A 27216-nucleotide genomic window follows, 5' to 3' on the forward strand; every position below is an offset into this window, starting at 1 on the left:
CAATATGCGCCGGCACGCATTGCAGCAGATTTTTTCTAACTCCGCCCTAAGGACAGATTCTGGGCATCGGCTAGCTGAGCCTAGTGAGCTCCTTTATTTTTACAGCTTGTGGAATCCATGGGACTATTTATTTTCTTGCACTTCAATATACATTTAAATATCAGCACATAAATCATGGGATTATAGATACTGGAAAGTCCATATTGCCCCAAATAATGAAGTTCTGCTCCAATATACAGGTAGAAGCCATACAGACACTTTAGTAAGGAGCAGTTTAGTACTAGAACATATAAAGCGACAGTGGGACATGGGTCCAAAAGAGGGACACCTGGGAGGCATGAGGCCGAAACTAAAGGGCACAGGGACCACTAGGACCTAGCATCCTCATGTAGAACCGTCCAACCTATTGGTCAGGGGACCAGGTCGCTTATACCGCTAGGATTTCCAATGCGCTTACATAGCTCCTCCCTTTGTGAGTACCGCCCCTCTGAAGTGGGCGGAGACTAGGCCTCCCTGTCATGTGACGGTGATGTCATGAAGGTCCTCGAGAGGAGGAAACAGCCGCTACCTCAGGAAATCGATCTGTCTTCATCATTTTGTCACAGCTTTGGCGCGGGCGAGTGATAGGCATAATATCGTTATGTTTTGGTAACTACCATTTTACTTGAGCTGTTTAGACGAGCTAGTGTTACTATGTTATTTTTAGCTCTGACCCTCCCGAACCAGGACTTCTCCCTCCGAACCTCCAGGGGTCGCTGTACTCCGTCGTGTAGCCTTTATAGTGCTGTAACACTAGAGGTCACTGCTTATGCTTAGAACTGTCTCCAGGGCACGGTAGAATTTCTAATGCAGCTTCCATATTTTGGGAGACAGAGTATAATTGATCCTTATATAAATGGTTTTCTCGTGGCTTGAAGACAGCTGCTTAGAGTATTTGTTATGTATTCTAGTTGTGCCTTGTCAGACAATATTACAAAAGGAGAAGATGAAAATAATTTGGGTCAAATATTATCACTTTTTGCTTCTTCTGGTAGGCTTCAGGAAGTACAAACTAAAGGACTATAAATCCCAGAATCCCGTGCTGTATCACTTCCAGTGTGGTGTGAAGTGTTATGGAGGTGCCTGGATTTCCTATAAAGCTGACCTGTAGTGAAAGCATGTAGGAGGGTAAGATATGACAAATGCATTACATCACTTATATTGGTCATGGATGTGGGCATTTCATAATGGAATAGTATTACAGTGGAAACGTGTTCCTGCAGGGTATGACTGTCTCATCGTGATCCATCATAATTCCTGTCCATATGCTCTATGGTTGTATATGTACGTCATAGGAGGGCGCCCCCACTTAGGACCCTTTTCTATCAGAGTGGAGTGCTGCTGGAAAAAAGCGTCCCGCGCTCTGGAAGACCTGACCCTTTAAAGGGGTTGTCCAGAATATTACTATTGATGGCCTGTCCTCAGGATCATCAATATCTGTCTGATGATCAGCTGTTCTGCAGCTCCACCCACTGTGTAGTGGACAGAGCTGGTAACTGCAGCGCTGCTTCCATTCAGTTCAGTCTGAGCAGCTCTACGAATACCATCTCTGTCTACTACACACACAGCGGACAGATATGCGTAGGTCCAACACAGGAGTTACAACTAGACGGCTGATTGGCAGGGCGAGGAATGTCGGACCGCCATCAATAAGATGTTGATAACGTATCCTGATTATAGGCTATCCATAATAAAATCCTGGGCAACCCCTTTAATAACCATCTGAATATTCCATAATAGGTGGGTCTGACTGATGGGACCTACCCTAAGACAAACATAGCTGTCTGATCCTTAAAGATAAATGGGTTTTGGGCAGCTTTTAGGTACAACTTTTTAGGGTCCTTTAGCTAGGGGTGGGATCCCTCAGGCGTTGATCAGTATAGGTACTGTACCTTGTTAGGCTGTCGGGGGTGGGGGTTAACAGAGACGTAGCATGACAAAAACATCTGTGATTTGTCTGCAACTTACTGTCACGCGACTATATTAGAGCTGTGGCTGTAAAAGCTCACTTGCACATGACTGGCGTTGTAGGTGGAAGTCCCGATGGCAGGTGCCATGTAATCAGTCCATATATGTAGGGCTTCTGATCTTTGTATGAGGGGGACACAATTCCTACGTAGTCCCACCTTTCAAAGTCAATCAGGTTCACCCGTTTGTAGAAAATGCAATATTCACATTTGGTGTTTAGTACTCACGATAAGTTGCGCTGATCACAATCTTTTTGCGTGTAGAGGTTCTTTCAGTGGCGTCCCACAGCCCCACCACGCTCCAGCAGTTTCGGTTGCGATTGACAGCGTCTTTCGGGATCTCGTCCCAATTCTCGTGAGACTTGGTCCGTCTGTTAGTTTCGTAAGTAAAGCGGTATTGTATTCCTTGACGGTGAGGTTTAGTACATGGCCATGTGTATTACGTAGTTGATTAACGCACAGGTATTCCGCCCAGACGCGTTTTGAGATAGCTTATCTCTTCCTCAGTGATCTCAAAACGCGTGATCTCAAATACCGCTTTACTTACAAAACTAACAGACGGACCAAGTCTCACGAGATTTGGGACGAGATCCCGAAAGACGCTGTCAATCGCAACCGAAACTGCTGGAGCGAGGTGGAGCTGTGGGACGCCACTGAAAGAACCTCAAAACGCAAAAAGATGGTGATCAGTGCAACTTATCGTGAGTACTAAACGCCAAATGTGAATATTGCATTTTCTACAAACGGGTGAACCTGATTGACTCTGAAAGGTGGGACTACGTAGGAATTGTGTCCCCCTCATACAAAGATCAGAAGCCCTACATATATGGACTGATTACATGGCACCTGCCATCGGGATTTCTGCCTATGCAAGCATGCCTCTATACATATAGAGAACCAAAGTAGAATTCTACTCATACAGTGAGATCAATTGATGAATTTGTAATTTTAATATTCTTTATTTTACCATTTTTACGTATATCTTTTATTGAATTAGATGTATTACACTTAGGTATATTGCGGTTTTATTGTATAATAAATTTGTACGTTTCCACATACCCTCGAAGTGTTCTGAGTGCCGGTTCAATTTCCTAACTATATATATTCAAGAAAAAGGGGTGTTTCTTTCAACCTGAGCACCAGTCGTGGTTATCCACAGTGAGCCATCTGTATACTATACATAGTACACAATGTTGTAGGCGACTTGTGACAAAAAAAAAAAATCCGACTGTTGTGGGGTGACCCCATAGACGATTATTACATGCAATGTCAGAGTACAACATAGCGGTCGTCATGTCACTGTAGCCCCAGCCTTACGCTGCATATAGCACTTTTCTGGACCCCTCGCTGTGGCACCACATCACTTACCATAGCCTTTCGCATCTTCTTTTTTAATAGATCCTGTGGGAAAAAGGTCAGAATGACTTTCCATGTGATTTTTATTTTTATTTTTTTCTTATCTGTGTAGATTTTGATCACCTCCTAATGAGACGTTAAGTAAAGCATTTCACGTTTCCAAGCCTCACTTCAAGTTGCCCTTCTACAATGGACAAAGACCACATTACTGAAAAGATACTGAAACTCACCTTGGAGATCATCTACCTGCTGACTGGAGAGGTAAAGGATCCTGGGAACGCATGACTGGTATCCATGTCAATACAATAGAAATGACAGAGCAGGGGGGTTCTGGGATTGTTACCTTTGTGTGATAAATCTATATTACTATGACATTATCATGACTGGAGGGGTTCTAAAATAGTGACTGTAGAGATGACTCTTGGCCAGGACTTTGCACTGACATCGCCAACTCCCTGGGCACCATACAGTTTCAGCAGCCTGGTGGCAATCTAAACCTATGTCCCATGGTGCCTAGGAGGCTTTTAGTGACTGACATAACCCCATGGAGAAAAGTGGAAAGTCTGGGTGTCTGTCCTATGGGTAAAAAAAATATGAAGCTTCTGTGTTACCAAATTGCACTTTGGACTGTGAATCTCCATCAGATCTCAGATCAGACCCTCAAAGTTTCAGCAGACCTCGGATCAGACCCTCAATTTTTCAGCAGACCCCAAATCTTTATCAGACCTCAGAACAGACCCCCAATCTTCATGAGATCTTGGATCAGACATGAAATAAATAAAAAAACCAACCTCTTCTGCTCTGGACTGCACCGCCACTTGTGAGCTGCAGCGCTGCACTGTGACCTGACATTGCATACTGTCAGGTCATAGTGCACACTTGCGTGCACAGAGTCCTAATGCGCCCAGTCAGGACCCAGAGCAGTGACTACAGCAAGCACCAGGAGCGCTATAAGAGCTAATAAGCTAATTAGTATTCACTTTATAAGAAGCACTGCCATTTCTGCCCTCCCACACACTTTTGGGAAGAAAGGGATGTGAATTCCAGAGGAGCATGTATGGCCTATAAGTCTCCTCTCCCCAAGGATTTATATCCCCCCCCCCCCCCATCCCTCCATTTTTGTTTTGGTATTTATTTTTTTGTATTTACACTTATTTAAATAAATGCTTATATCCTCTGATATTCCAGGTACAATGTTAGGCTACTTTTACACCTGCAGTAGGTGCGGATTCGTCTGGTATCTGCACAGACGGATCCGCACCTATAATGCAAACGCTTGTATCCGTTCAGAACAGATCGGTTTGCATTATTCTGTCAAAAAAAAGTCTAAGTCAAAACGGATCCGTCCTGACTTACATTGAAAGTCAATGGGAGGCGGATCCGTTTTTAATTGCACCATATTGTGTCAGTGAAAACGGATCTGTCCCCATTGACTTACATTGTGAGTCAGGACGGATCCGTTTGGCTCTGCATTGCCAGGCGGACACCAAAACGCTCCAGGCAGCATTTTGGTGTCCGCATCCAGAGTGGAATGGAGGCTGAACAAAGGCAAACTGATGCATTCTGAGCGGATCCTTATCCATTCAGAATGCATTGGGGCTGAACTGATCCGTTTTGAACCGTTTGTGAGACCCTTGAAACGGATCTCACAAACGGAATTCAAAACGCCAGTGTGAAAGTAGCCTTAGTATAGCACCACCTGTTGTTTCTATTGCGTCCACCTCAGGAAGGCTGTGTTCACACAGGAAAAATACATGTGACAAAAAACAGTCACAGATCAGTAGGCTTATTTGCCTCTAAGAATATTTTCCTTTTGGCTGTGGTAATTCCACCAAATATCACCTTCCCACGGACTTCAATAGGGTGCACAGCTAGATACACTTGAAAGACCTAACCTCTTAGTGACCAGTCTGTTCTGGGCCTTAAAGGATTTTTCTGAGATTTTCAACTGATGACCTATCCTCAAGAAGGCTTTTTGTGGGACAAGTTGAAGTTTTTAATGGCACTATTTTGGGGTACACATAACTTTTTATGGGAGTTTTTATCTTTATTAGATATTTTATTTTTTGGTGGTGAATAAGCAAAAAACAGTAATGCAGGCATTGTTTTAGTTTTGTTTTTACAGCGTTCACCATATGGGATAACTTTCATGATAATTGTGTAGTGTGGGGTCGCTACTGACTCAAAATATGTGGATTTTTTTTTTTTTTTTTTCTTTTTCTTTTTTCCATTATGTCCTACAGGGGGACTTTAACAGGTGATCCTCTATAATGCATTGTACACCTTATGCTGTACAAATGCATTTTACTGCTATACCGACGTTCACTATAAGGGCACATCAGAGGTGCAGCTTGATGAGAAACACTGGAGGCAGGCCTGGGGCCTTCATTTGTTCCCGGGCTGCTATGCACAGATATCGGCAACACACAATCTCATTTGTGGGGTGCCTATGGGAGACAGAGGGAGTCTGCTCACTCTAACTGCTTAGATGCCACGGTCACTATTGACCATGGCATCTAAGGGGTTAAACGGCTCTGATTGGCACATCTGTTAAATGGCGCCATTAGAGCAGGGCCCCTTAGTGACTGCTGTAAAAAGGCATATGGGTAGTCTCTAAGGGGTTAACAAGCCACTTCTCAGATGTATTTGAAAACAGTTGCATAATAAAACAAGACCATGTACACATTTAACTCAGGGGGAAGCGGTTGTTTGCATTTTTGCAGCATATTATTTTACAAGACAGATTTGCATAATTTTTTCCAGTTTGAACATAGCCTAAAAGTACTGAGGTGGGCACACATGCTCAGTCTTGCATCTCTCTGCTCCTTCAGGTATGCAGAGGGAGCCCTGGTGTGGTGAGCCAGCTCCTTCTGAAGCATCTTCTCTCCTTAGAGGAGAGGCTGAACGAGTGATAAGAGTTAGACAGCATTACTGTAATTACACTTGCTCAGTATTTGCTCTGAGAAGATGCTGCAGCTTCAGAAGCAGCCGGCTCGCCACACCAGGGACACCCTCCACATACTTGAAGGAGCAAGACTGAGCATGTGTGTCCACCTCCAGCATGTTTACTTAGGTGACACAGGAGGGCTGGTCAATAGGAGCAACAGGTGAAATATTACTGTAATAAGTGTAATTGCTAAAATGTTCACATTTATGGATGGACTGGGTTGAGCTCTAAACAGTATTTTTTTTCTGGACAACCCCTTTAAAAATGTCCAAGCCAGAGGCTTTGGGATACCAAATGCCCAGATGTATTACAAGGCGATTCAATTGAAGAGATGGATCTCGCTGTGTATGGAGGGCCATCCACCGTTGGGTTATGACATTGAAAGGGTCTCGTTGAATGACCAGCAGTGGGCGAGACTGTGGGGAATATCAACGTCACACTCAGCATTTACTGGCCTCACAAAAGGCATATATTCAGTAATGTGTTCCTTACAGGAAGAGACCCAGATCCTGTCAGACCCCCCTGTCTACTTACCAGCTCACCTGATCCCTTACTATGTTTTACCATCTAGGGTTAGTGTTCCTGGCTTCTGGTCCAGTTTTAGGGGGAAATTCCTTAAAGACCTCCTCTTGGAGGTGGGTTTGAAGGTCAATATCTCAGACTATTGCTCTGGGGCATTACCTACAGGTAATTTCCTGGATGTTCATGAATTAACATACTCCCTGAAGAAGATCATGCCCCAAAGCAATGTGTCCAAAGACCCCACATGGTTGGAGAGTGCAATAAATCCACAAGCTAAGCGCCCTAGGTGGATCTCCTTCCTATATCACTCTCTGCTATCGGAAACTCTACTGAAACAACCTGCGTTTATTGGGAGTTGGGAGAAAGAGCTAAAAAGGTCCTTTACGGATGCAGAATTGGTCACAATAAGGCTCAAATCACATGGGTTCTCCAAATGTGTCCAAATACAGGAACACTCCTTCAAGGTGTTAACCAGGTGGTATAACTACCCCAAAAAATTATTTATATCAGGCCTAGCTCAAAGTGACAGTTGTTGGAGATGCGGGCAAGGATCTGGTTCCCCCCTGCGTATCTTCTGGGAGTGCCCCATCTTTCAGGGGTTTTGGAAAATGGTGGAAGGCGAGGTCAATCAATTGTGCGCGACACAAGTTGACCCCAGAATCAGTCTTGCTGTGGCTACCCAATGAGACGTGGTTCCACTGTTCTTGTGCAAGCCGCTCGTTTGCTTATCCCTCTAAACTGGCTCAGTACAGTTATTCCTTCTAAAGAGCAATGGCTTGACAAATATATAGGCTAGAGGAGTTGGTTGGTTGGGCAGCTAGGAAACATGACCTCTTTCTCAAACTATGGTTACCCTGGAAACAATATCTGGAAGCCCAGAGGGCCAAAAATTTAAATTAAGAAAATTTACAACTATGCCACTCACTTCCTGTCCACGCCGCATCACCCTAGTGGGGCTGTGTGGATGGAGACTGGGTAGTCTTCCTTGCCAAGTGTCAACCCAAGGGTTATCAGTCTTCCCTATCACATTATCATGCATTTGCTGATTTTTGGGTATGAGAAATTGACCTTTTTATTTAGTCCATTGGACTCCTATATCTGCAGTCTGTTAAAGTGATTGTATCTATTGAACTATCTGTCTCTACCTCATTGTAAAATCTGACTATCTAAGGAATTGAATGTTGGAAGATGTACCCTTTGTTCATCCTGACAAAACTTTAAATACAAATATTTTATTTAAAAAATGACCAAGCCAGCCATATATGTAGATTAGCTGTCAGCCCACGGCTGTCTCTCTCAGTTCTCCTATAAATGTTGAGACTGGCTTAGCAAACATGTTTATTTCAATAGGAAGAGGAGAATAAGCCACTGCCCGGCACCTCTGATGGCTGACACTCTCCAAGGCAGAAAGTAATGGTGTCCAGTTTTACTCTGTATGGAGAAAATCAGGAGGCTGTATTCTGCCCACTTGATTTATATTATCTTTACGAGGACGTAGGTGACAATGATGGTAGAGTTGCACCTGGTATCGATACCCAATCTATACTTACTATTTAATGATACTAGGCTGTGCTACGGCCTCAATAACAGGGCAGGGCAATCCGCCGACCCGCGGCAATTAACCCCACAGGTGAGGCACCCGAGGGGTTAATTGCCTCAGTTTGGCGGATCGCATGCCCTGTTGTTGAGGCGGGTGCCGGCGGCAGCTGCCTACACTTGAATTAATGTGTTAAGTACATTCATTGGTGGCGCAGTGCGCCCTCCCCCAGTATTAGAATCATTGGTGGCGCAGTGGCCACAGGCGCTCTCCCTCATTGTTATATTCATTGGTGGTAGTGGCCATAGGGTCCCCTCCCCTCCTCTTAATTGGTGGTAGTTCCGATTGGAGACCCAGCAGTGAAATCACGGGGCTCCGATTGGTTACCATGCCAGCCAGGACGCCACTGAAGCCTTGGCTGCCATGGTAAGCTCCCTGCTGCTGTGTACACAAAGCCCAGGGCAGCAGGGAGAGTGTGAAATTCTATTCACCCTAATAGATTTCTATGGGGGTAGATAGGACAAGGGTTCTAGCCCCTAAGGGGAGTAATAGTAAAAAAAAAAAAAAAGTAAACAAAAAACTACCAAAATACTAAAAGTTTAAATTGCCCAATTTTACATATAAAATTTATAAACAATTTATAAACAATTAAAATTATATATTACAGATCGCCACGCCTGGAAAACGTGCGAACTATTAAAATATAAAAAAATATTTCCTATGCGGTGAACGCTGTAACAAAACAAAAAAAGTCACCTTGTCCCTCCAAAAATTAGGACAGGACTGTTCTATTATGGGCCGGACATTCCATAAAATGCGGAATGAACGCAGCTTTTTTGGTGTTTTATGTTTTTTTTCGCATGGTATCGAGTATCGCAATACTTTTTTTTTTTTTTTTTTTTATGGTATCAAAATTTGAATATTTAGATAACTGTAAAGGATAGTGTCACCATATGGACTGTATGAGACTGATACGGCTATCATTGGGTTATATTTCTCCTATAATACTTTGCAGGATTACTCAGTGGTTAGCAGAGCTGGTAAGCATGTTGGAACCATCCGTCGCACACCTCGTCAGACAGGAGGGTTGTGTAAGGTGATAAGCCCTATCACACATCCTCCACCTTTGTCAGAAGTTCATGAAAAGAACAATAATCTGAAGATCTTGGACCTCACCAACAAGATCATTCAGCTGCTGACTGGAGAGGTGAGCGCCACCAGGAATGCTGGCAAACTGTATGATACAAAGGGTGAGATTGATGATGACTATATCATTGTCTGTGTGTCAGGTTCCTATAAGATGTGAGGACGTCATTGTCTGTTTCTCCATGGAGGAGTGGAAGTATGTAGAAGGACACAAGGATCTCTATAAGCACATCATGGAGAACCACCCGTTTCTTGGTTCCAGTGGTAAGATCTTTATCATCATCACTTTATATGTTTAATTACATTGATTTAAAGGCTTACAAGGTAAATGCTGTCAGTATTAGTCTGTGTAGGAACACCCTACTGGGGACAGTTACACCTAGTTGTCAATTTACTTATGTATTTCTTGTAGGAATGACAACACAGTGTTATACGTATAGATGCTCCAAAATTACAAGTATTTACTTAACTACATAAATAAGGAGAACTGACAGGTCCTGGTAAAACTGTGTAGGATGCTCGTAGAATACCCTATGGAGATACAGGAGTATTCACATAATTTATATTTTACATCATTAAGATAATGAATGGATCAGTTTATATAATAACCAGTGATGTATCACAAGAAAATACCAATAATATATCAATAGCTTAGTATATAAAATGAGAATGCTCAGACTGGGAGAAAACGTCTGTAAGTGGGTAAGTAACTGGCTGAGGGATAGAAAACAGAGGGTGGTTATTAATGGTACACACTCAGATTGGGTCACTGTCACTAGTGGGGTACCTCAGGGGTCAGTACTGGGCCCTATTCTCTTCAATATATTTATTAATGATCTTGTAGAAGGCTTGCATAGTAAAATATAAATTTTCGCAGATGACACTAAACTGTGTAAAGTAATTAACACTGAAGAGGACAGTATACTACTACAGAGCGATCTGGATAGATTGGAGGCTTGGGCAGAGAAGTGGCAGATGAGGTTTAACACTGACAAATGTAAAGTTATGCACATGGGAAGGAATAATTCAAGTCACCCGTACATACTAAATGGTAAAACACTCGGTAATACTGACATGGAAAAGGATCTAGGAATTTTAATAAACGGCAAACTAAGCTGCAAAAAACAGTGTCAGGCAGCTGCTGCCAAGGCAAATAAGATAATGGGTTGCATCAAAAGGGGCATAGATGCCCGTGATGAGAACATAGTCCTACCACTTTACACATCACTAGTCAGACCACACATGGAGTACTGTGTACAGTTCTGGGCTCCAGTGAACAAAGCAGACATAGCAGAGCTGGAGAGGGTCCAGAGGAGGGCAACTAAAGTAATAACTGGAATGGGGCAATTACAGTACCCTGAAAGATTATCAAAATTAGGGTTATTCACTTTAGAAAAAAGACGACTGAGAGGAGATCTAATTAAGATGTATAAATATATCAGGGGTCAGTACAGAGATCTATCCCATCATCTATTCATTCCCAGGACGGTGACTGTGACGAGGGGACATCCTCTGCGTCTGGAGGAAAGAAGGTTTGTACACAAACATAGAAAAGGATTCTTTACGGTAAGAGCAGTGAGACTATGGAACTCTCTGCCTGAGGAGGTGGTGATGGTAAGTACAATAAAGGAATTCATGAGGGGCCTGGATGTATTTCTGGAGTGTAATAATATTACAGACTATAGCTACTAGAGAGGGGTCGTTGATCCAGGGAGTTATTCTGATTGCCTGATTGGAGCCGGGAAGGAATTTTGTATTCCCCTAAAGTGAGGAAAATTGGCTTCTACCTCACAGGTTTTTTTGTTTTTTTTGCCTTCCTCTGGATCAACTTGCAGGATGACAGGCCAAACTGGATGGACAAATTTTTTTTTTTTTCAGCCTTATGTACTATGTTACTAATATATGGTCAAATCGCAATACGAAAAAAAGCTCACTACTTTGTAGTAGGTCACATGTATTAAAAGCTTCCGGCGCATGCCCCGTGTCCACCTGCTCCACAGAAGTACTTCTGCCCACCACCAGAACGGGTTGTAAACGAGGCAACCAGTATGGAGAAAATTTCCACATCATGCACTCGCCCACTCAGCTGTGAGACAGTGTAAGCTCCCAGAGCGGTGACATCTGTCATGCACTCTGCCTCTGTAAAGTATAAGTCTACTCTTAACCAAAAATGTAGGACCATTGAAAAACCATGAAAGAGATATCTGGGATTTATTGTGGTCACACTTATATGCCAGTGAGGCAGAGTATCCCATATGAAAGCGGCTAGATCTCCACGGTGGGGTTATTTGTCCCTTACTGTGCCTCACATTTCTGTCCGTGTAATCCATGTGTGAGATATAAAAGGGTACTTTTTGTGTGTGTAAGTTGCCATTATTCATGAGGTCGTAGGCATTTCATTACATAGTGTTTATAATTTCTGTTTCTATTTCTAGCAAAAAGGTTTCTCCTCACTATCACTCTTTTTGCACCTACCCATAAATGAAATGATTTGTCCAGCCTAGCTGCTGACAACCCCAATGTCCCACTGAGCCTGCCCCATGCCTGACTGTTTCCAGTCTCTGCAAGCCATGGCAGCAGCACAGTCATGGCGGGAACGCAGACAGGATTTTTTAGTTTTTTGCCACACAGGAATCTTAGGTCCCTCAGTTTCCCATCATTCTCCCTAGCTACTCCACACAAACTCCCCATCCTGTTGGTCCAGATCCTGCTACCTTGACAATACTAGTACCACACACATAGCGCCCCTTCAATAATTATTGCCACACTGCCCTCAAAAATAATTGTCCCCAGAAAATTATGACCCTGATGGTAACAGTGCCACTTATTGGTCCCAAAAAAATAATGTGCCCTCGACAGTAATATTCCCCAATAGTGGGCACAATTAGAGATGAGCGAATTTCATATTTTGAAATTCGTTCACGCTTTGTTTACTGGTAAAAGGTGAATTGCGTTATGGATTTCGTTACCATGGATCATAACGCAATTGTATGACGGAATGCATAACGGAATGCCTTTAGAGGCATTCCGTTATTCATTCCGTCATAGTAGAAGTCTATGGGCTGCAAAATGGACCCTCCCCTGCATAACGGAAACCGGACAGCTATGTTATGCAGGCCATAGACTATTATGATGGAATGCCTCTAAAGGCATTTCGTCATAGAATTGCGTTATGGTCCGTGGTAACGGAATCCATAACGCAATTCTGCTTTTATCACTAAACGAAGCGTGAATGAATTTCATAACATGAAATTCGCTCATCTCTACCCACAATAATAAAAAATGCCTCTCATGGTGCCCCCAGTAGTATATTGCCCCATTAGAGACTAGGAAAGAGAGAAAAAAATAAGACACTTAGGGTCCATTCACACGTCCGTTGTTTCTTTCCTGATCTGTTCCGTTTTTTGCGGAACAGATCTGGACCCATTCATTTTCAATGGGTCCTGAAAAAAATCGGACAGCACAATGTCTAATTTTTTTTCAGGACCCATTGAAAATGAATGGGTACAGATCTGGTCCAGATCTGTTCCTCAAAAAACGGAACAGATCAGGAAATAAACAACGGATGTGTGAATGGACCCTTACCTGGCACCTGTTCAATCCCATTGTCTTTGATGCTTTGAAGGCCTAAGACTTTCTGAGGCCTGTTAGCCTGAGATGCCTGTGTCCTGCCGCAGACAGTCGCGATGGCTGTCCTGGCTCATCAGCTCCAGTGCCCTGCCACAGTTTTAAACTGTATCAATGTCCTGAGGACTGTAATACATTTGAATTCAGGACAGCTATCTATGCCTCACCGCCCTGGTACATAAGGACCTGACATTGCCATGGAGCATTGGCTCCTTAAGTGCCTGGACAGCAACCAAAAGAGTTGGTTACAGTATTAATAAGGAACTTAGGAGGTTGCCAGTGGTTTGGGCAGCCTGTTGGCTAAAAGGCTGCCAGAAGGTTTACCTTTGCTACTGTGTTATCGTGTGCACCGATGCAGTTCAGCCTGGCATTTACCAAATGTAGGATCTTATGATATAAGCATAATATGTGCATCAAAAGAAAAACAACTTCCAGCATCCAGGCCATAGTATAATCCATCCACGTTTATTAATTTCTTTAAAAGTCCATATGGCAGATAAGAATCCCAAAGCAGTTAACACCTTTCAACGTGTTGTCTTAATAATGACATAATATGAACATATTCTTCCCAAAAAATTGGCTGATGGTTGGAAATTTTCAGGGTTTGATAAGGATTAAGATGTAGATTCTGTGGCACAAGTGAGTTGGACCTGTGGGACCATCCAGCTATCTTATGTGCACGGAGCGGTGTTGATTCTCATACTGAATTTCTGTACCCAAGATTTTTGTTCTCAAAGGGGGTTATATGCCGCCAGAGGTCTAACAGCAGTTTACCCCCCTCTCCCTATTGTAAACACATGCCAACTGTGCATATGTATAGGGGAGTCGGGAAGATTAGCTGTAGGATGAGCAAGCTGTACAAGGCAACATCTATAGAAGGCGTACAATCTCCAGCAAGTGATGGCAGTCCTCTCCACCAGATACCAGCGCGTGACAGGGCAGATGCATACAGATCCTCGTTGTGTGTAGTGTCACTACCCTGCCTTATCTAGGCTCACTGCAACAGAGCTGTCATTATTTCCCCCCATTGGCTGACCCCCATCCCTGTTAAGGGGTGGATAAGGGGAAGGAGAGGATAATGGTAATAAAAAAGATAGGGTAGGTAAAAGTGAGGAAAGGGCAAACAATAGAAAAAGGGTAGAGGGTGAAAATAATATAGAAAAAGGAAAAGTAGGGTAAAGAGACAAGGGGCATGCGAGAGAGGATAAGAATGTAAGAGAGGGTGAGAAAACATGAACATAGCTGGGAGTAAAGGGATGAAAGGGTACATGAGATGTGAAAAAGTGGGTGAAAACTAGGGAGAGTGTGAGATACATGACATCAGAGAGAATAAAGAAGAGATATATAAAATGAGAACGTGAAGGGGCATGAATAAAGGGTTGGATGGGGAGAAAAAATTAAGGGATAAAGATAGGATGAGAGCGGGAACAAGAGGGTAAACCTGAAAGGGAGAAAGGCAGAAAGGAGATTATGGATAGGGAGAGAGCAGCAGGGGGCGATGGAAAAATAGAGAAGGGGAAAGAGGGACAATAAAAAGACATGGGTGAAGGAGAGAGGGGAAGTAGAAGAGCGGGGAAGAAATGCCAGCGGGATGAGAAGGGAATAAAAGGCTAAAAAAGAAAATTTGAAGACGAGAAGATAGGATGTGGGAGATAGAGGAAGAATGAGATTAAGGAATAAAGAGGGAAAGAAGAAGGAAAAAAAAAAAAAGAGTAGGCATGTCAGCGAGAAGGAGGAAAAGGGATGAGAATGGCAGAGAACATAGCTTGTCAGTAACATGGCTTGTAAGGCTGAAAAAAGACATTTGTCCATCCAGTTCAGCCTGTTATCCTAAAAGTTGATCCAGAGGAAGGCAAAAAAAAAAAAACTGAGGTAGAAGCCAATTTTTCCCACTTAAGGTGAAAAAAATTATTTCCCGACTCCAATCAGGCAATCAGAATTACTCCCTGGATTAACGACCCCTCTCTAGTAGCTATAGCCTGTAATATTATTACACTCCAGAAATACATCCAGGCCCCTCTTGAACTCACCATAACCACCTCCTCAGGCAGATGTTTCCATAGTCTCACTGCTCTTACCATAAAGAACCCTCTTCTATGTTTGTGTACAAACCTTCTTTCCTCCAAACGCAGAAGAATGGCCCCTCGTCACAGTCCTGGGGATAAATAGATGATGGGAGAGATCTCTGTACTGACCCCTGATATATGTATACATAGTTATTAGATCTCCCCTTAACTATTAGATCTCCCCTTAACTGTCTTTTTTCTAAATTCGAATTTTGATAATCTTACAGGGTACTGTAGCCCACCCATTCCAGTTATTACTTTAGTTGCCCTCCTCTGGACCCTCTCCAACTCTATGTCTGCCTTGTTCACAGGAGCCCAGAACTGTACACAGTACTCCATGTGTGGTCTGACTAGTGATTTGTAAAGTGGTAGGACTATGTTCTCATCACGGGCATCTATGCCCCTTTTGAGGCAAACCATTATCTTATTTGCCATGGCAGCATCTGCCTGAAACTGGTTTCTACAGCTTAGTTTGTGGTTCACTAAAATTCCCAAGTCCTTTTCCATGTCAGTGTTACCCGGTGTTTTACCATTTAGTATGTACTGGTGACTTGCATTATTCCTTCCCATGTGCATAACCTTACATTTGTCAGTGTTAAACCTTATCTGCCCAAGCCTCCAATCTATCCAGATTCCTCTGTAGTAGTATACTGTCCTCTTCCATGTTAATTACTTTACACAGTTTAATGTCATCTGCAAAAATTGATATTTTACTGTGCAATCCTTCTACAAGATCATTAATAAATATATTGAAGAGAATAGGGCCCAATACTGTCCCCTGGGGTACTCCCACTAGTGACAGTGACCCAATCTGAGTGTGTACCACTAATAACCACCCTCTGTTTTCTATCACTCAGCCAGTTAATTACCTACATATAGACAGACATTTTTCTCCCAGTCCGAGCATTTTAATTTTATGTACCAATCTTTTATGCGATACAGTGTCAAATGCTTTGGAGAAGTCAAGATATACGACATCCATTGTCTAGAACTTGCCTTCTCATAGAAACTGATTAGATTAGTTTGATAGGACCGATCCCTCATAAACTTGTCCTGATAAAGCCTTATAACTTATTTTCATTGAGATACTCCAATTGAACTGCAGCAAACTGTTGTCTTATGTTCTGTGCTCTAGTGGCCAGTTTAAAAGCTACAATATTTCAACTTTTTTTAGGCTTCATGACTATTTTGGTCAGTTATTTCCATCAGTGATTGTGAACCAAAACCAGGTGTGGGTCTAAACACAGAACAGGAGCAGATCTTTCCCTTATACCTTATGTCTGTGTAGGGTTCACTACTGGCTTTGGCTCACAATAGCTGATGGAAATAACTGACCAAATAACTGAAATGTGAACTTGGCCTAAGTTGAACTGTGACCCCATTCAGTTCAGTGGCTGCAGTGCTACACTGCGATCAGTGGTCACGTGATGGGGATCGCAGCCACGATCACTGCATAGCCCCAGAATTAATATGGATAGTCACATAAAATAACATTAAAAAAAATAAAAATGCTAAATTACTAAAAATAGGTTTATACCAAAAACATGAATTAGTAAAAACATATGGTAATTTATTCCTGTGGATAAGTTTCCAATAATTTTACGTTTTGAACATTTTATACGCTATATAGATTTTATTTAAGGCTACTTTCACACTAGCGTTCGATCGGATCCGTTAAATAATGCAGACGGTGGCTCCGTTCAGAACGGATCCGTCTGCATTATATTGGCAAAAAATGGCTAAGTGTGAAATTAGCCTGAGCAGATCCGTCCAGACTTTTACATTAAAAGTCAATGGGGGACGGATCCGTTTGAAGATTGAGCCATATTGTGGCATCTTCAAACGGATCCGTCCCCATTGACTTACATTGTAAGTCTGGACGGATCCGCACGGCCAGGCGGACACCCGAACGCTGCAAGCAGCGTTCAGGTGTCCGCCTGCTGAGCGGAGCGGAGGCTGAACGCCGCCAGACTGATGCAGTCTGAGCGGATCCGCATCCATTCAGACTGCATCAGGGCTGGACGGAAGCGTTCGGGTCCGCTCGTGAGCCCCTTCAAACAGAGCTCACGAGCGGACCGACGAACGCTATAGCCCCTTGAAGTGGAGATGTCCCTGCCTCATTATTAAGCAATTGTCCTCTAGTTCAATAAAACCATCTATGAATCTTTATGCTGTAGTCATTGTGTTCTCTATGCATTTTCAGTGTTATCATCTTCCAGTTTTGATCTGTATTTATGTTTTTCTAGCTTTTTCAAGCTCTGAGAACTTGTCAATGAAGCTTAATCTCCAAATGTTAACCCCCGATACTGCATATAAGAATCATTCATCAACATCCTGTAAGGGAGCGGTCAAAAACAATGTTTTTGAAGATTTTCAAGAGGTAACTCTCCAAGTAGAGCGTGACCAGTTCACTAACAAGTCCACCTGTACAAAGTACACACAGACAGAACCCGCTGACTGTGGAGAAGAGGTATTGTGCGAGGACAAAGAAGCTGATGTTGTTTTTGTGCCTACAGAAAATACTATGATGGGGTGTTCCTCTGATGCCTCCAAATCATATAATAAACAGAGTCCTAAAGACTCTGATTTTTGCTTGCTCACTGAACAGATACAAAACGCACCTTATCAACAGGGAAGCGCGCTGGAGCCTGGTGAAGATATTTACACGCCGACGTGTCTCAAATCTACACATCTTACAGACCGGCCAACAGAATGGGTAACCAATGTAAACTTTGTGGAATGTCCTATAACCCCTCACCACATAAATAGCAAATATACATCTAGTTGTATTATTGAGGTTGCATCCACTTGTGAAGATGGAGATGTCATCAGCAAAGATGTTTTCACTCCCGCAGACCATAAAACATATACATCTGAAAAAATAGAAGAGACGCCCATGTCATGGGGGAAGGACGTAATATATACCAACATTTATACACCTGCAGAACTGACACAAGCAGATCTAAATAATATAAAGAAAGAACTGGATTCATGGGAAGATGGAAGCCTGGAGCTCCAGAATATATATTAGCTCCAAAACCTATGGAAGAAAAAGCTGTGTACACTAGTGGCAGAGGTGATGCTGTACAATGGAATGGAAGTCAGGCCCACAGAGACTCCTATCAATTAGTGGAGCATGCATTGCCTCGTATTAAGACAGAATATGAACAAGGGGATTTTAAGGACGACTATTTTACTCGGGGACAAACCCAGTCTACTCATGCTCCAGTTCATCCAGAAAATGCAGATTCAATTAAAAAGGAAAATATAAATATGTCTGTGGTAAGTTATACTACAGATGATGAAAATGATAGACCAGCATACGATACATCCCAAATGTATAGTTGTTCTGATTGTACAAAATGTTTTTCCAGTGATACAAATTTAGCCAAGCACAGGCTGATGTGTAGAGGTCGAAAGCCCCATGTCTGTTCCGGCTGTGGAAAATGTTTTGCCAGCGCCTCCTATCTTGTAATACACGAGAGAATTCACACAGGAGAGAAACCATACTCCTGTTCTCACTGTGGCAAAAGCTTTACTCGGAAACCAGATCTAATCCGTCACGAGCGGATTCACACAGGGGAGAAGCCATTTGCCTGCCCAGAATGTGGTAAATGTTTCACCAGTGTTTCCAATATATTTATGCATCGGAGAATTCATACAGGAGAAAAGCCTTTTCCTTGTGCTGCATGCGGCAAACGTTTCATCAAAAAGTCTGATCTGGTCCGCCATGAGAAAATTCACCTGCCACAGGAGCCTTTGCCTTGTTCTCTGTGTGGGAAAATTTTTGCTTCAAAGACTATCCTAAGTAAACATATGGCCGCTCATGCTACAGAAACGCCAGAGCCTGCTCAAGAGGGCAGTTAATTTCTATTTATTGTTTCCTGTACATTGTGTGAAAAAATTTGAAATTTATTTTATATAAAATACATGTATGGTTTTTATGTTGAGTATTTAGATGTGACATGAGAAATAATGGGCTATGTAGTATGTGATGTTTCTGGCTATAGTTATATGACCTCCAAACACACACCACCCAATTGTAGCATTTAGTTGTCTGAAATCAAAGTTCAGCTACCTCCTCCGCTCTAAATATTAAAAAAAGTATTTTTCTCACCCATTGGAATGCCAAGTACATGGTAATGTTAAAAATGATAACTATGTTTTGCCATACATGTGCAGTCCAGCTCAAGGCTTAGGCTCTGTGCACCTATTGTGAGAGCTCTTAACGCATTACTGGGAAAAGCTTTGGGCATGCATGTTAAAAGTATCCATAGGGCTCCAACGGCCAAAAGTGTGGCAGACTGCACTTACCTATACAGAGTGCCACCACAAAAAAACTGTATACCATGTGGTATAGGGTTTGTGTGGGTTTTTTTTTTGTGTGTGTGTTTGTTATATATTATTTTTTTTTGTGTGTGGTCAACATATGCCATACTTTGGAGCCTTCTTTCGGAAGTATATGTCAGGAGCACATCCCTCTTATGTGCACAGAGCCTTATTGCATAGTGTCTCAATCCATCCTACAACCATCAGAATATATATATATATATATATATATATTTTGTACACTTCACAACAATGAAATTGCAGCGCAAGGAAGGAAAAGGCATGGAATTATAGAAATCTCAACGAGTGCACTTACACGCCTTGGCATGCTATCAGTGAGGTTATTAATGGTTGTCTGAGGAATATTCTTCCATGCTGAATGCACTTGGGAATGAAAATCATAAAGATTTACTACAGACAGCTCCCTTTGCAGTTGCCGACCAATCACATCCCAGATGTTCTTGATGGGAAATAAGTCCAAAGATACTGCAGGCTATGGTAGCATATTTAGGCCATACATGCTCTTCCAGTAGCAGGAGCAACATGCGGCCTGGCATCCTGCTGAAAAACGGGTCTTGGAACACTTTAAGGGAAAAGGCCATAGCACTGGTTCCACAATCAGATGAATGTAACACAAAGATGTTAGAGTACCTGAAATGAAGACTAGAGGGAGCTGCCTCTATGCCACCTCACACTATAATCCCGGAAGTAGGATTCACGTTGACCATGTTGTCTCCAAACCAATTTCTGGCCTTCATTGCTTCTGAGACAAAAGCAGGATTCATCACTGAAGAGGACAGACCTCCAGTGGTGTCTTCTTGTGCACCATGATAGTCTCTCGGAGCAGTGACGTAAGGTCAATAGTACACCTGTCTGGATGTCTGGCTCATAGCCCAATGTTGTGCAGACACCTTGTGATGGTTTGTGTAGACACTGTTTGCCACCCTAGGCTCAGGATGTGACATCCAATTTCCCTTGCAGTACAAAATGGATCACTAGACGCCTTTCTTCTAATCATGATCTTCTGGGCAGAGTTTTGTCAATCTAGTTTGTTGTTGGTCTCCAAAGCACCATGATATGCAACGTTAAACAGTGCTGACATCTTGGCCTAGGCACATAGCGATCAGCTGGAGTGATAAACTAAGGTCTCCCAGGTAAAAAGGTTCTGTTCTTCTAAGTTTGCGACAAGTGGTGATAAAACTTTAAATCTGGCTTTTATTCCTCTTTCACATGCCACAGATTGGAGTTAGGTGCAAGAAAATATTATATCTGCAGATCTGCCAGACACCTGCCACATCCTCAATTTGCATTACCTTGTTTTGTGTATATATAATATATATATCTATATAATATAGATACAAAAGAAGTAGACAGCAGCACTAGGTAGTGAAGGATTCAATGTATGGCGCACACAATCCAGACCTTCATCAAAAAGCTCCAACATATGGAAGGGTTCAGAGCACTCCAGGGATGTAAAAAAAGCTCCACGTGGGAGCTGAAATATTGTCTTCTTATGGATACAGAGCAATAAATCTATTACTTTTTTCACATCTCTGGAGTGCTGGCTGTGTGTGTGTGTGTATATTATAATGTGGGATGGTGTGTGGCAGTCTGGGCTCCCAAAAGAGTTGACTACACAATATAGAATATTTTGTGAGATTTAAAGGGAACCTGTCACCATGAAAATGCAATTTAAGCTCCAGGCACCATGTTATAGAGCAGGAGGAGCTGAGCACATTACTATATACGGTAGGTTTTGTGGGAACAGATTCAGTAAAACTTATATTTTATACATTTAAATTCCTGCTTATTCTGGGCTTTGAAGTCAAGGAGGCGGTCCATCAGTGATTGACACTTTTCCCTCTATGACTGTGCATACAGAGATAGCTGTCAATCACTGATAGGACCGCCTCCTGGACTCCAAAGCCTTTCAGCTCCTCCTGCCCTAGTAAATGGTGCCTCGAGCTTACATTGCATCTCGGACACCATTTTCAACATGACCGGTTCCCTTTAAAGGGGTTTTCCTACTCATTCCAAATAATGATCTATTCTCTGGATAGGTCATCAGTATCTGAACGGTTGGGGTCCAACACCCAGGACCCCCTCAGATTAACTGTTTGATAAGGCTCCTGCAGCCTTCTCGCAGCTTACCAAGCACAGCACTGCCCATTGTATAGTGTCTGGGCTTGGTATAACTTGAATGGGACTGAGTTGCTCCTAGGCCACATGACCGTTGAACATGATGCCACTGGCCTAGGGTAAGCTGCGCAAAAGCCACAGCAAACAGTGGAGTACCAGTCCCTTCTCAAACAGCTGATCAGCTGGGGTCCCGGGCATCAGACCCCCACTGATCAGATACTGATGACCTATCTAGAAGATAGGTCATCAGTTAAAAAATGTTGGAAAACCCCTTTAAAGGTGTTGTCTCACTTCTGCAAATGGCATTTAGAGAAAGTTAATACAAGGCACTTACTAATGTATTGTAATTGTCCATATTGCCTCCTTTGCTGGCCTGATAAATTTTTCCATCACATTATATACTGGTCGTATACAGGGGTTATGACCACCCTGCAATCCATCAGTGGTGGTCGTGCTTGCACACTACAGAAGAAAGAACGCTGAATCGGTGACCATAATCCTTGAGAACAATGTGATGGAAAAATGAATCAAACCAGCAAAGGAGGCAATTTGGACAATCACAATACATTAGTAGGTGTCTTGTATTAACTTTTTTAATATACAGAATAATGTGTAATTCTGATTATAAACGTGTAAACTATTGAACTGATCCTTTGCTGGGTTCTGGTAGATATAATACAAAGCTCCAAACTCTGAGAGTGGATGTTATACTGAGGACTTTTAGCGATGACTCTTGGTCACCATTCTATGGCAATATTGCCAACCCTGTATTTGGCATTACATTTGGAACCAATGGAGGTCATATTTAAAAAAAAAAAAAAAAACTATTGTGATTTTTACGGCCTGTTTGTTTGCAGAATTTTATACATGCGAGTCCGCCATCAGAGAATTGAAACTTTATAAAACTGAACAGTGGTTGCAATAAAATTGTCTTATATTGAAATAAGGCAATAAAGAGTTTAGACAGAAGTTATAAAGCAGAAATATACAATATTCATTGTGCTTAACCATACTTTTTTACACTGCAAGAATTTTAGGATGTTACATTAAAATAAAATCTGACCTCTTTCTTCTTGCATGTGTCAAATTATAATTGACTAATTTGTGTTTGTAAAAGGATCATCTGACATTAGAATATTGATAGCCTATCCTCAGAATAGGTAATCAATATCTGATCGGTGGGTGTCAAACTCCTAGGACTCCGATGATCAGTTGTTTGAAGTGGCTGCAGCTCTCCAGCCTCCTTGAAGTTGACCAAGCACAGTGCCGTACCTTGTATAGTGGCTGTGCTTGGTATTGCAGCTTGGGCCTATTTAATTAATGTGACCAGTGAACGTGATGTCATAACACTCACTGGTTCACCATGACCTCTTCAAACGGCTGATCGGCAGGGGTCCTGGGAGTCGGACCCCCACCGATTGGATATAGATGACCTATCCTGAGGAAAGGCCATCCGTATCAAATATCGGACAAGTCTACAGACAATGGGGAGATTTCTGAAATCCTGTCTCTATTTTCCATAGCAACCAATCACAATACAGCTTATATTTTGCGTTCACTAGAAAAATTAAAGCTGCACTGTGATAGGTTGCTATGGGTAACAGATTTTTTTTAAATAACTTTTTAAAAAATCTGATGGATTCCATGATGAACAGTCTCTTTTTAATACTTTAAAGTCAACTTTTGTGGGAGTTTGAGAGCAAGAGTTTTCACATAGCTGTGTGTGGTCCTTAAAATACAGTTCATGTGATGACCACATTTCCCAGATCAACCACAGCTCACCCGACCCAATCTCACTGCATCATAATGATCTATTCTATTGTAGATACATTGAAACAGCACACCAATCTGAGGTTGTGGTACAACTAGAAGGGTTCTTCAACTTATACGCAAAGAAAGTTCAGTGCTCTCAACTTCCTTTGACTGCAGGTCTAATGTGCCATCCACACCTCAGATGGCATCATTTCACTTTGAGGCAGTAAACCCGCTGTTGGGCTTAGAGTCACATAATTTTGGCGCACTGTGGCCAGTCCAGGAAATGCTGCCATCACATGGACCACACACACTTCTTTTTACAGCACAAATTTGGCACACCTTCCATGCCAAAAAGCTGACATGTTCTTGCCGCTTCGGTTTATAGCCAGGACTGCGTCAAGACACTGTACTTTTCTAGTCTCGGCTAGAGTTGTTGCGATACCAAATTTTTGATTCGGTTGCGATACTCTATACCATTCGATACCACGCGAAAATATAAATTATAAAAAATATATAAATTATATAAAATATAAACCAAAAAAGCCACGTGCATTCTGCATTTTAAAAAATGGCGAATCGCGCAGTTTTTTTTTTTTTTTTTTTTTTCCTGATCCGGCGTTCACCGCATAATTTTTTCAAAATATTTTAATAGTTTGGACTTTTCTGACGCGGTGATATGTTTATTCCTTTTATATGTGAAATTGGGAAAGGGGGTGATTCATACTTAATATTTATTTTATTTTTTTACACTTTTTTTATTTAATAACTATTTCCCCCCTTAGGGGCTTAGTACCTGGGATTTTTTTCATCCCTTGTCCTATTCACCCTGATAGAGCTCTATCAGGGTGAATAGGACTTCACACACTCTCCCTGCTTCCCTGTGCATAGTGCACAGCATCAGGGATGTTAACATGGCAGCCAGGGCTTCAGTAGCGTCCTGGCTGCCATGGTAACCGATCGGAGCCCCAGGATTACACTGCTGGGGCTCCGATCAGAAGCTGCCACTGCACCACCAATGAGGGGGAGGGAAGAGGACCCTGTGGCCACTGCCACCAATGATTTTAATACTGGGGGGAGGGGGTACTGTGCCACCAATGATAATTACCCCTTAATACAGGAGGCGGGTACTGGCAGATCAGCGGCAGTTAACCCGTCAGGTGCCGCACCTGAGAGGGTTACCTGCCGCTGATAGCAGCTCCCTGTCAGAGGCAGGGTGTCGGCACCCGCCTCCTGTATTGTGTGTTAAAGTCTGGACCCAAATAAAGTAGTCTTTAAGTATTAGGCTACACAGAGCTGCGCCCAGAGATGTCCCAGCACTTACTATTATTCCTGGGCGCTGCTCCGTTCGCCCGCTGTGCCCCATTACTGTCTCCTCTCCTGCTCCATATGCCAATTACTATCGGAGCAATGGGGAGGAGACCTCAGCTTCTCTAGTGGGTGTTCCTTCTCCCTGGCCAATCGCAGCGCAGGAAGAAGGAATGCCCACTAGAGAAGCGGAGGTCTCCTCCCCATTGCTCCGATAGTAATTGGCATATGGAGCAGGAGAGGAGACAGTAATGGGGCACAGCAGGCAAACGGAGCGGTGCCCAGGTATAATAGTAAGTGATGGGACATCTCTGGGTGCCGCGCTGTGTAGGAAAAGTCCTATCATTGGTGGCTCAGTGCGCCCGCCCCTCTCTCCGTTCATTGGTGGCAGCAGCAGCACAGGGAGGGAGAGACTGCTTCCTTCTACCCTGTGCTGCTGAGGGAACATGAGCGCGCCGTCAGCAGCGCGCTCATGTTCAGAGATACTAGACTGCGCAGCCCAGTATCGGAAAAATGGAAATCCCGGTATCGTATCGATACCAGGACAAAGGTATCGCAACAACTCTAGTCTCGGCAGTCTGACCTTGTGAGCTTTCTAGATTACCTGTTTGTGGAACCACAGACATTTCTAAGGGAGCTACAGTGCTGCCCATAATTATTCATACCCCTGGCAAATTTTGACTTAAAGTTACTTTTATTCAACCAGCAAGTAATGTTTTGATGGGAAATGACATAGGTGTCTCCCAAAAGATAATAAGACCATATACAAGGCATTATTGTGGGGGGGACATTTCTCAGCTTTTATTTACATTTGAGCAAAAAGTGTCCAGTCCAAAATTTTTCATACCTTTCTCAATAATCAATAGAAAAGCCTTTATTGGCTATTACAGCAATCAAACGCTTCCTATAATTGCAGACCAGCTTTTTGCATGTCTCCACAGGTATTTTTGCCCATCTTTAGCAATGAGCTCCAAATCTTTCAGTTGGAGGGTCTTCTTGCCATCACCCTGATCTTTAGCTCCCTCCACAGATTCTCAATTGGATTCAAGTCTGGACTCTGGCTGGGCCACTCCAAAACGTTAATATTTTTGTCTGCTAACCATTTCTTCACCACTTTTGCTGTGTGTTTTGGGTCATTGTCATGCTAAAATGTCCACTGGTGCCCAAGGCCAAGTTTCTCTGCAGACTGCCTGATGTTGTCGTTGAGAATCCTCATGTATTGCTCTTTTTTCATGGTGCCGTTTACTGAGATTAGGTTCCCTGATCCATTGGCTGAAAAACACCCCAAAGCATTAGGTTCCCACCACCATGTTTGACAGTGGGGATGGTGTTCTTTGGGTTGAAGGCTTCTCCTTTTTTACACCAAATGAAGGAAACATCATTGTGACCAAACAATTCAATTTTTGTTTCATCTGACCATAACACAGAAGACCAGAAGTCTTCTTCTTTGTCCAGATGAGCTTTTGCAAAGGGCAAGCAAGCTTTTGTGTGCCTTATCTGGATAAGTGGAACCCAGCACTGTCCAGTGTCCGTTGGATTGCCTGCCTTGAGACATTGCCACCAGATTCACCAGGATGGCCTTGGAGGTGATCCTTGGATTCTTTTTCACCTCTCTAACTATCCTCCTGGCCAGCACAGATGTCACTTTTGGCTTCTGACCACGTCCTCTGAGATTCTCCACAGTGCGGAACATCTTGTATTTTTTGCTCAAATGTAAATAAAAGCTGAGAAATGGCTTTTTTTCTACAATAATGCCTCTTGTACATCGTTTTATTATCTTTTGGGAGACAGCCATGTCATTTCCTGTCAAAAAATTGCTTGCTGGTTGAATAAAAGTAACTAAGTCAAAATTTCCCAGGATATGAATAATTATGGGCAAAAAATTATTAATGAATAAAATTTTTTAAGCAATTTTACTTTTATTCACATTTTTTGTCCTGCTAGGGGACCACGTGAGTGTTAATACAAAACACTGTGATACTTCTGTAAAGCCTCATAGGCTTCCATAGATAGCAGTTCCAGAGGCCTTTATTAGACCTCTAGCTGCCCTGTCAACCATTGCATCCCCTCAATCATGTGACCCGCAGACAGACCGAGGGAACCTGTCTAACGTCTCAGATAAGGGGGTGGCTACTTTCACACTTGCAGCAGAGTGATCCAGCAAGCAGTTCCGTCACCGGAACTGCCTGCCAGATCAGGCAATCTGCATGCAAACGGACAGCATTTGTAGACTGATCCGGATATGGATCCTTCTCTCTGCATGTCATCCGGGGAAACTGATCCGTTATATACAGTACAGACCAAAACTTTGGACACATCTTCTCAATCAAAAAGTTATCTTTATTTTCATGACTATGAAAATTGTAGATTCACACTGAAGGCAAAAAAGTGTGAAACTGAATATATGTCATATTCTAGGTTCTTCAAAGTAGCCACCTTTTGCTTTGATTACTGCTTTGCACACTCTTGGCATTCTCTTGA

General features: G+C 42.7%; 1 protein-coding gene across 1 annotated transcript; it reads left to right on the plus strand.

Annotated features, from left to right (window-relative positions):
* Window positions 1-524: 524 nt before the first annotated feature.
* LOC122940546 (oocyte zinc finger protein XlCOF7.1-like) lies at window positions 525-19149 on the plus strand. The gene is made up of 6 exons (XM_044297144.1): window positions 525-648; window positions 1035-1167; window positions 3475-3623; window positions 9384-9575; window positions 9658-9778; window positions 17454-19149. Exons 3-6 carry the CDS (start codon window positions 3552-3554, stop codon window positions 18236-18238), a joined length of 1170 nt encoding a protein of 389 aa, XP_044153079.1. The 5' UTR covers window positions 525-648; window positions 1035-1167; window positions 3475-3551; the 3' UTR covers window positions 18239-19149.
* The last annotated feature ends 8067 nt before the right edge of the window (window positions 19150-27216 follow it).

This window comes from Bufo gargarizans, chromosome 6, assembly GCF_014858855.1.
Source record: "Bufo gargarizans isolate SCDJY-AF-19 chromosome 6, ASM1485885v1, whole genome shotgun sequence".
In the NCBI taxonomy this organism is placed as follows: domain Eukaryota; kingdom Metazoa; phylum Chordata; class Amphibia; order Anura; family Bufonidae; genus Bufo; species Bufo gargarizans.